Here is a 10,543-nt window from a genome sequence, read left to right as displayed (position 1 = left end):
TTTTTTTAAATCTGAAATATCACATACATTACAGCCTCGAGTCTTCTTGGGTATGACGCTACAAGCTTGACCTACCTGTACTTGTGGAGATTCTCCTATTCTTCTCTGAAGATCCTCTCAAGCTCTGTCAGGTTGGATGTGGAGCGTCACTGCACAGTTATTTTCAGGTTTCTCCAGAGATGTTTGATCGGGTTAAAGTCCAGGCTCTGGCTGGGCTACTCATGGACATTCAGAGACTTGTCCTAAAGTCACTCCTGTGTTGTCTTTGTTGTGTGTTTAGGGTTGTTGTCCTGTTGGAAGGTGAACCATCCCCCCAGTCTGAGGTCCTGAGGGCTCTGGAGCAGGTTTTCATCAAGGATCTCTCTGTACTTGGCTCTGTTCATATTTGCCTCGATCCTGATAAGTCTCCCAGTCCCTGCCACTAAAAAACATCCCCACAGCATGATGTTGCCACCACCATGCTTCACCGTAGGGATGGTGCCAGGTTTCCTCCAGATGTGATTAGCAGTGTGATTAAGGTTAGGATTAAAATCAAATTTGAAGAAGATAAATTGTAGAAGTAGGCAGGGTTTCGCCATTAATTATGACTTTGTGTGCTATTGTGGAACCTAGTGACGACCCAATGTGCCATGATGTTTGTCTCTTTGTCTCCACCCTCTTTGGAAAAAGTATAGAGAAAATTAATCACATAATAAAACATTTAAAGAAAAGTTTTATATAGAAGTTAAAATCCTATTCAATTGTTTACCATTATGCTAGCTCATTCTCAATTACCCACAAAGCTATGGCTTATTTAGGCTCCACATTTCCACCCTGTTAGGATTATGCGCCTATTTTATTTTACCTTTATTTAACAAGGCAAGTCAGTTAAGAACAAATTCTTATTTTCAATGACGGCCTACCAGGGAACAGTGGGTTCAGGGGCAGAATGACAGATTTGTACCTTGTCAGCTGGGGGATTTGAACTTGCAACTTTTTTGGCTACTAGTCCAAGGCTCTAACCACTAGGCTACCCTGCCTAACAGAGGTGGAAAATGTGGATTTAAGCACCTGAGCTTGACCAATATTTGTTTCTGAAAGTCAAATGCCCTTTAACCCATATAATACAAAAAAAGTAAAAATGTCTACTTCCAAAAGTCCAAAAGGCACAACATAGTCAGTGCTTGACTGGCGGAGTACCAGCACATCTTTTCAAATATTAGCTCAAAACTATTGTGGAGCTCCTGCACCTAAATATAAACAGTACCGGCACCCAAAATTAGTACCTGAACCTATTTCAGTCCAAGTCCTGAAGATTCTAGGAATGACCCGTCTATCAATGGAACTACAGAGATAGAGAGTACAAGTACCCTACCTACCACAGGATCTAATGTAAGCAGCCCATTTTACTAGAAGATATAGCCAAATTGTGGCTATTCTAGCAAAATAGCCTATTGTACAGAATAGCCAAATGTCATCATTTCCACGATGACAACATTTTATGTCAGATGTATATTTATCAATAGCTGGTTGGTTCAAGGGAATGTATTGAATGATAAAATAATAGGAGCACACCACTGTATTGGCACATCACTTTATTCCACAGTGTGTAACATTCACAACAAGTAGCCTTTAATGTCATCTTCAATGCAACAAGAAGTGTGTTTACACAAAAAAAACAAGGTTCTTACAGTGATTTCGAAGTGTAAAAGGTTGACTGTTTTACATAGCGACAACAGAAGTGGGATTAAGTGGCTTTTTGTTTAAAACACCAACTCAATGGAGGTAAAAAAAAAAAAAAATCTAATAGCAACACTGTAAACTATAGACTTCAACTCATGTAACTCTTTGTAGCCTATATACCAACATTGAAGTTTTTGCTTCTGACAAACTATTTGGCTGCTGGACAACAAATACCACAAAGTGCTACCTTTATCGAGGAGTTATACACCTACCAATGACTCTAACGGTGCTCTATAAAGTGGACGTGAGAGAAAGTGGACAAGCCATCATTTAAAAAATAAAAAAACACACACACCAATGTCAGTTTTTACAGACAGACTTGACCCTGTATCTGCCCAGTCCACAACATCCTCATCGTTGCTCTACACTTGACAGCTCTCTAAGTTGTGATTTACAATAGACATAAAGAGACTGTTTGCAATACATATCCAGAGTACTATCTTATATGGTACGTTATTATAATTGCTGGTAAGATTGGTCTTTGATCTACTGTAGCTTAATCACCGTATTTCATGTAATTGCTTTGCTTGATTGTTTTTGCTTAGTTTATAGGTTGATGGTGAACAACATATTGTAATGTATTGTTGATGGAAAATGCCACGAATAGAACTATAAGCTAATGCCATATTTAATTGCCTTTTTCGTAGTGTTATTGCCCACCATCTAATAATCTTGAGATTTAAAATAAATAAATCAGATCAAACATATTTTCATTAAAATAAATCTATTTTTAAAAAATGTTCTTGAATCACTATCGCAAATTACAAGCCTTGGTTTGTCATATTTGCTTAAAGCAACAGCCTGAGCTTGCAGAAGCTAATCAAGTAACTTAAACAGGCATTCCATCCTGTTGAAGGTGAAACAGGAATCAGTTGAAAAAAATCACATTGTGCTTCATCACAACAACAATTATACAGTAGTTATAATCATCCATTGACAGGTGGAGAGCTTGGGATAAGGTTATATCTGAAAAAAAAGATGATTCTGAGATAATTGGCTTTAAATTTCAAAACCCACTGGTTTGAATGGTGTCAGACCTTTTTATCTTGTATTTCGTTTGAACTTAACAGGAATTGGGGAATTAAGAGTACTTTAAACAGAAAGAACATGGTTGTGTCAATAACAAAATGTTGACAAAAATGCACATACTGTAGAACCTTATAGTCCCAAGCTCTCATGTGATTTATAGTATTGTATAGGTTCCCGTTTCACCAGATTTCTCACATACTATCAATGGGTGTCTCTTACCTTAGCTTAGAAAGCAGGGAAAGGTGCTATGGGGTCACAGGTAAACAACACATTACTGTTCACACAACTAATGTCAACAACTATAAGATAGTTGGTGAACTGTTAGTTCAGCTACAACCTTTTTGCATTGCATTGGCATCGTTCCAACACTTTGAAAATACATCCTGTCTTCCTCGTTTCGTTAGGTAATCACTGATCTGATATTAGTAGATTAATGAGAGCTATGCAAATAATTCCCTAATGTTCGCCTATTCAATCATATTAAATCAGTGACTACTTTACTACAGGAAAGGAAAAGAAGAAGGAAAGGAAAGGTGCATTTTTTAAGTATTGAGACAGGTGCTTTGAGTTGGTTCTTTATCCCTGCATATGTTCTAGGTTGACCTCAGTATTGCAATGGTCAGACGTCAACCCAGTGGGGGGCGGGTGGTGTTTAAGTGTCCCCCTGGGCCAGTTGTTCCAGCGCTGCCCCCTCACAGCGCATGCAGTGGTACCCCATGTCTGCCGTCACATCAAAACATCCCTGGCTGAGGTAGAAATCCAGAGACGGTTTGTTCCAGTCCAGCACGGCGAAGTTGAGCTGGGTGCAGCCGGCGGCCAGGCCCAACTACAGTACAGGGGGGGTGTGAGGGAGAGAGAGAGAGAGAGAGAGAGAGAGAGAGAGAGAGAGAGAGAGAGAGAGAGAGAGAGAGAGAGAGAGAGAGAGAGAGAGAGAGAGATAGAGAGAGATAGAGAGAGAGAGAGAGACAGACAGAGAGAGAGAAAGAGAGAGATAGAGAGAGAGATAGATAGAGAGAGAGAGATAGAGAAAGAGAGAGAAAGAGAGAGAAAGAGAGAGAGAGAGAGAGAGAGAGAGATGAAAATGTCAAATAAAGTCAAATGAGAAAAAATATTGCTTGAGGATAAAATAAATTGACATATCGTCACAAACATAAGTAATAACAAACATACAAACAAAAAGCAATACAAAGCGGTGCACACACGGATGGAAACATGCATGATTGTGTATTTTGCACTTTGCCTCACGAAAAAAGCAAAGGCTTCAGGACAAACTACAATAAACTACAGATGTACATACAGCTGAAGTCGGAAGTTTACATACACATAGGTTGGAGTCATTAAAACAAGTTTTTCAACCACTACATAGATTTCTTGTCAACAAACTATAGTTTTGGCAAGTTGGTTAGAACATCTACTTTGTGCATGACACAAGTAATTTTTCCAACAATTGTTTACAGACAGATTATTTCACTTATAATTCACTGTATCACAATTCCAGTGGATCAGAAGTTTACATACACTAAGTTGACTGTGCCTTTAAACAGCTTAGAAAATTCCAGAAAATGATTTCACGGCTTTAGAAGCTTCTGATAGGCTAATTGACATCATTTGAGTCAATTGGAGGCATACCTGTGGATGTATTCCAAGGCCTACCTTCAAACTCAGTGCCTCTTTGCTTGACATCATGGGAAAATCAAAAGAAATCAGCCAAGACCTCAGAAAAAAAATTGTAGACCTCCACAAGTCTAGGTCTCTCCTTGGGAGAAATTTTGAAATGCTTGAAGGTACCACATTCATCTGTACAAACAATAGTACACAAGTATAAACACCATGGGACCACGCAGCCGTCATACCGCTCAGGAAGGAGACACATTCTGTCTCCTAGAGATGAACGTACTTTGGTGCGAAAAGAGCAAATCAATCCCAGAACAACAGCAAAGGACCTTGTGAAGATGCTGGAGGAAACAGGAACAAAAGTATCTATATCCACAGTAAAACGAGTCCTATATTGACATAACTTGAAAGTCCGCTCAGCAAGGAAGAAGCCACTGCTCCAAAACCGCCATAAAAAAAGCCAGACAACGGTTTACAACTGCACATGGGGACAAAGACCGTAGTTTTCGGAGAAATGTCTTCTGGTCTGATGAAACAGAAATAGGACTATTGGCCATAATGACCATCGTTATGTTTGGAGGGAAAAGGGGGAGGTTTGGAAGCCGAAGAACACGGGGGTGGCAGCATCATGTTGTGGGGGTGATTTGCTGCAGGAGGGACTGGTACACTTCACAAAATACATAGTATCATGACGCAGGAAAATTATGTGAAAAACATAGTGAAAAACTAAGTTCAAATGTATTTGGCTAAAGTGTATGTCAACTTCCGACTTTAACTGTACATATTCACATTATGCACAAACACACGTGTGCAAAGGTTCATACACATTTCAATTGCACTTAAGAGGAAGCTTTGTCAATACAATTACACCCCGGCCAGAGGGTTTAATTATATGGCAAAGTTGAGTAACAGGGCAGCATCACCCACCTGAGCTACTTTGCTCATCAGTGCCTTCCCGATACCTTTACCTGAGATGCCAAAAGAGAGACATGCATGAGATATGAAACATAGGGTTATTTATCGGCTTAATGCGGTTGGTATAAATGAACTGATTAAGCAAAATACAAATCAATGTGCGGTCCACATTTTTCTGTTTGACAAATATTGTTCCTGGAGACCATCTAGACTCATTTATTTGGGTGCGAGGCGAGTTCTACTTTTAGAATTTGTTTTGTTGTACACTGGTGGAAATGGGAGAGAAACAGGTGCAAACTGTGCAATCGCTTAGTGGATCAGGCACATGTTGCGTCACACTAGTTTAACAGATGTACAGGAAGTTGACAGCAGGATAGGTGAATTGCAAGACCTCCACGTACAGTGCATTCGGAAAGGTTTCAGACCCTTTGACCTTTTCCACATTTTGTTGTTACAGCCTTATTCTAAAATGGATTCATTCGTTTTTTTCCCCTCATCAATCTACACACTATACCCCTTAATGACAAAGCAAAAACATGTTTTTAGAAAAGTTTGCAAATTTATAATAAAAAATTTAAAAACTGAAATATCACTTTTACATACAGTAAGTATTCAGACCCTTTACTCTGTACTTTGTTGAAGCACCTTCGGCAGCAATTACAGCCTTGAGTCTTCTTGGGTATGACGCTACAAGCTTGACACACCTGTATTTGGGGAGTTTCTCCTATTCTTCTCTGTAGATCCTCTCAAGCTTTGTCAGGTTGGATGGGGAGAGTTGTTGTATAGCTATTTTCAGGTCTCTCCAGAGATGTTCGATCGGGTTCAAGTCCGGGCTCTGGCTGGGCCACTCAAGGACATTCAGAGACTTCTCCAGAAGCCACTCCTGCGTTGTCTTGGCTGTGTGTTTAGAGTCGTTGTCCTGTTGGAAGGTGAACCTTCACCCCAGTCTGAGGTCCTGAGGGTTCTCGAGTAAGTTTTCATCAAGGAACTCTCTGTACTTTGCTCCGTTCATCTTTCCTTCGATCCTGACTAGTCTCCCAGTCCCTGTCGCTGAAAAACATCCCCACAGTATGCTCTTGCAACCACCATGCTTCACTGTAGGAATGGTGCCAGGTTTCCTCTAGACGTGACGCTTGGCATTCAGACCAGAGAATCTCGTCTCTCATGGACTGAGAGTCCTTTAGGTGCCTTTTGGCAAACTCCAAGCGGGCTGTCATGTGCCTTTTACTGAGGAGTGGCTTCAGTCTGGAAGTGTGCCTTTTACTGAAGAGTACTGCAGAGATGGTTGTCCTTTCGGAAGGTTTTCCCATCTCCACAGAGGAACTCTTGAGTTCTGTCAGAGTGACCATTGGGTTCTTGATCACCTCCCTAACAAACCTGTTTTAACTTTGTCATTATGGGGTATTGTGAGTAGATTGATGAGGAATAAGGCTGTAACGTAACAAAATGTGGGAAAGGTCAAGGGGTCTGATTACTTTCCAAAGGCACTGTATATTCTGAATCCTCCTCTCTTGTTTGATTAAAACAAAACTGGTCAAGACCAAGGCCCATATTCACAAAGCATCTCAGAGTAGGAGTACTGATCTAGAACACGTTTTTAAATCATGATGATTAAAGGGGTTGGTGGCGAGGGCTGATCCTAGATCAGCACTCCTACTCTGAGACGCTTTGTGAAGACGGGCCCTTAAGTAGCTGTCTAACCTCTGAACTCAGGCATCACATACAGGTCCTCCATGTAGAGGGCCCGTCCTTTCCACGAGCTGTAGGTATAGAAGTAAAGTGCGTAGCCCACCTTGGCATGGCCTGCAAACAAACACACAGGTATCAAGGTCAAGGTCAATAATATCAATAATAATATATATCATATTGACTGCGCACACCCTTAAAACACACATACATTTATACATGCTGCTCATGCTTGCGGACAGACAGGCAGACACAAACATGCTGCCCATCTGCTGGTAAGCAAGCAGGCAGACACTAAGGTCAAGTCTATGTGTCAGGACATACTGTAATACTGAACACACAGAAAAACATGTCCACACACACTTAAAACTCACTCACTCACAAACAAACAGACACACACTCACAGAAGAACTAAAAACCTCTCCCCAGGCGTAGGTACGTGCGCAGGCACACACACACACACACACACACACACACACACACACACACACACACACACACACACACACACACACACACACACACACACACACACACACACACACACACACACACACACACACACACACACACACACACACACACACACACACACACACACACACACACACACACACACACACACACACACACAGCAATAGATGTGAAGAGGTGTCTGTTAATGAAATGAACCAGGTGGCCAGGCAGGCAGCTTCTGTTCTGAATGTGTAAAAAGAAACGTGTTATGGAAGGGAAAGAGTCTGGCAGCTGTTGGAATGCATAATGTTCTTGTTCTGGTGGCTTCATAAAAAAAATGATGTCAAGCCCCTTAGATGATGAGTGGGCAGAGAGAGAGCAGCATAGTCAGCCCTGACAGAGGATGGTTAGGTAACAAAAAGAGAGCTAATTAACATATGGAGCCAGCCTGGTTACTATGATGGGGTGGGTAGATGGAGAAGATGTTATAATATATCTGAAATCATGGAAGTTCATGAAACATGGTTTCTGAATTGGGAAAATCAAAAACAGCATTGTGGCGACCCATTCTATTTCGGTTTCGTAAATAATTTGAAATTCAATTCATGAATTTAAAGTATAATTTATCTCCAATCTCTTTTTGAAGACATTAATTGAATTACCAGTCACTTTCTGAATTGATGGAGTTCAAAGGGAATTGACCGCAACCCTGGTCATGTCAGCACATAGAAACTGTGTCTATGGTTAGTTCTTCTCTCACCCTCTTTGGTCCTGTGTTGTTCGGGTACTTCTGCGACGATACCATGAAAGAATGGGTTTTTAATGAACCCATCCTGCTCCAAATCTGGATGGGAGAGATGACAAAGATACAGAACAGAAAGGGTTCAAGTGATCTACACTCTAAGAAAAAAAGGATTCCAAAAGGATTCTGCGGCTGTCCCCATAGGAGAACACTTTTTGGTTCTAGATAGAACCCCTTTTGGTTCCAGGTAGAACTTTTTGGGGTTCCATGTAGAACCTTCTGCTGAAAGGATTCTAAATAGAACCCAAAAGGATTCTATCTGGAACCAAAAAGGGGTACTTTAAAGGGTTCTCCTATGGGGGCAGCCAAAGAACCCTTTTTGGTTCTAGATAGAACCCCTTTTGGTTCCAGGTAGAACTTTTTGGGGTTCCATGTAGAACCTTCTGCTGAAAGGATTCTAAATAGAACCCAAAAGGATTCTACCTGGAACCAAAAAGGGGTACTTTAAAGGGTTCTCCTATGGGGGCAGCCAAAGAACCCTTTTTGGTTCTAGATAGCACCTTTTTTCGAAGTGTAAACTCATCATTGAGTGAAAGAAAAAGTATGTTAAAATATGGCATTTAAATTACAAAAAATTAAATAGGGATTTTTGTAAATAGCTGGAATGGATTAATCTACCTTTCTGTGTAACTTTCACTTGGTCCAAGACCTTCTCGTATTCAGCCAGTTCCTGAGGACACATGAGGACATAAAATACACATTAGGCCTAACAAAATGGCATTAGTGTTATTGATTCCAAACATAACTTTGATTTAGCACTGAGACTATCATAGAAGGCTTGTATTCTTAATAGGGCACAAGGGAGTGCCTAGATACAGGCCTTAGCTGTGGTATATTGTCCATATACCACAACCCCGAGGTGCCTTATTGCTATTATAAACTGGTTACAACCAGAGCAGTAAACCTTGGTATATGGGTTATCCCACGGCTGTCAGCCAATCAGCATTCAGGACTCGAATCACCCAGTTTATAAAAGACTCTCACACTAGGGACACGTTTTTTTGTTGCAAAACGTTTTGCCGTTTGGAGTAAACGTTTGCCTTTGTAAAAAGTTTTACAACAGACCAAACGTGTTGCAACAGAATCTGACTAATGAATAGACCCCAGGACACGTTTTGGAAGGTTCCGGTAGAAATACATAATATAGAACAAACATTCCTCTCCCCGATATATAGACCAAGGAACCACGTTGGCTTCATTTATGGCATTTGGTCCAACGTTCGACAACGTTTGGCAACATAACGGGGCCAGGTTTGAAAAAAACATTTGTATAAAAATAACAATATGGCTACTGTAGGATATCGAATAAGACTATTTTGTTTTGCCAGACAAAGAATGGATACAATGTAGCCTAACAGTAGCTGCAAACAAATTATTTTATTTATCATGATGAGGAGCAGCGATCTATGTATTGTGGATACTGACGTAATATTTCTATGCAAATATATCATTCATGTCTCCAAATTCCAAGCACGTGCGGAGCGGCCATGCACACGCGCATTTGTGACAGCTCACCAAGATCATCCGCGCGATATCTTTGCAGTCTTCTAGTGTAGAAGCACGAATGGAGAAATCCATATTATTAAATATATATCAAGGATTTAGAATATTAAAAGACAGACAGAGGTCAGACCAAGGTACAGTAATCCGGAAAAGTGCAGGAACGTGATAAACTCGCTTTTACATCACAACCGTAAAGTCTAGGCTGTTAATAATTTAATAGCGCCCTCCGTGCGTAGGTGGCGACCGTGGGAACTCTTCAGGAAACGCAGTCAACCCGAGTAGCATCAGTGGACCTCGAAATTATACTGGGCCTACATAATATTAATTTCGAACACAAAAAGCACGAATTGGAAGAACATGGACAAAGTCATTGCCTACAGTGAGGAACATAGTTGCAGTTTTAACCCTATCAGCCCCGAGGCCCCAGCAAAAATCATCTTTTCATTTATCTGACTTTCAATTATCTGTATGTCCAGACCTTATATTTAGCCTAACAATTTTATTTTCAGGACAACCAGGGATACAAGTACAACACAAAACAATTTGACATAAACAGTTGCATTTATGACTTTTATTGACAAACGGTCTGAAAAAGCAGAAACCTTATAAAAATGAATTTATGTGAATGCTGTAAGTACAGAAATTGTTTTCTCAGTGGGAAATGAATATGCAATTAGCTAGGGACAACTGTGTGGAGTTTGGAGTTTGTGACAGCAACTATGTGTGTTTATTACAATATTATTGGCACTATGTCCTTGGATTTCCTATGATCTCCTATGTAGAAGGACCCCTTCCCTTCTAACGACTTGTGAGCGT

The 10,543-nt window shown here is 40.6% G+C and overlaps 1 protein-coding gene across 1 annotated transcript; it reads right to left on the bottom strand.

Moving 5' to 3' along the window:
- Window positions 1-1,557: 1,557 nt before the first annotated feature.
- On the bottom strand, window positions 1,558-9,946 carry LOC110500572 (diamine acetyltransferase 2). Its single transcript, XM_021577985.2, has 6 exons — window positions 9,740-9,946; window positions 8,843-8,894; window positions 8,183-8,266; window positions 6,982-7,083; window positions 5,293-5,333; window positions 1,558-3,577 (listed from the first exon to the last, which is right to left on the bottom strand). The coding sequence occupies exons 1-6, from the start codon at window positions 9,800-9,802 to the stop codon at window positions 3,404-3,406; spliced, it is 516 nt and encodes a 171-aa protein (XP_021433660.1). The 5' UTR covers window positions 9,803-9,946; the 3' UTR covers window positions 1,558-3,403.
- Window positions 9,947-10,543: the final 597 nt, after the last annotated feature.

Source organism: Oncorhynchus mykiss, chromosome 21 (genome assembly GCF_013265735.2).
Source record: "Oncorhynchus mykiss isolate Arlee chromosome 21, USDA_OmykA_1.1, whole genome shotgun sequence".
In the NCBI taxonomy this organism is placed as follows: Eukaryota; Metazoa; Chordata; class Actinopteri; order Salmoniformes; family Salmonidae; genus Oncorhynchus; species Oncorhynchus mykiss.
This window is presented reverse-complemented; position numbering and strand designations above follow the sequence as displayed.

Bases quoted from the DNA above. Each gene is read 5' to 3' on its own strand.
- LOC110500572 (XM_021577985.2), bottom strand. From the start codon at position 9,802: ATGGATTTCTCCATTCGTGCTTCTACACTAGAAGACTGCAAAGATATC. The intron at 7,084-8,182 runs GTGAGAGAAGAA...GTTTGTTTGCAG, and splicing joins ACAACACAGGACCAAAGAGG to GCCATGCCAAGGTGGGCTAC. The intron at 5,334-6,981 runs GTTAGACAGCTA...TTGGCATCTCAG, and splicing joins TGTGATGCCTGAGTTCAGAG to GTAAAGGTATCGGGAAGGCA.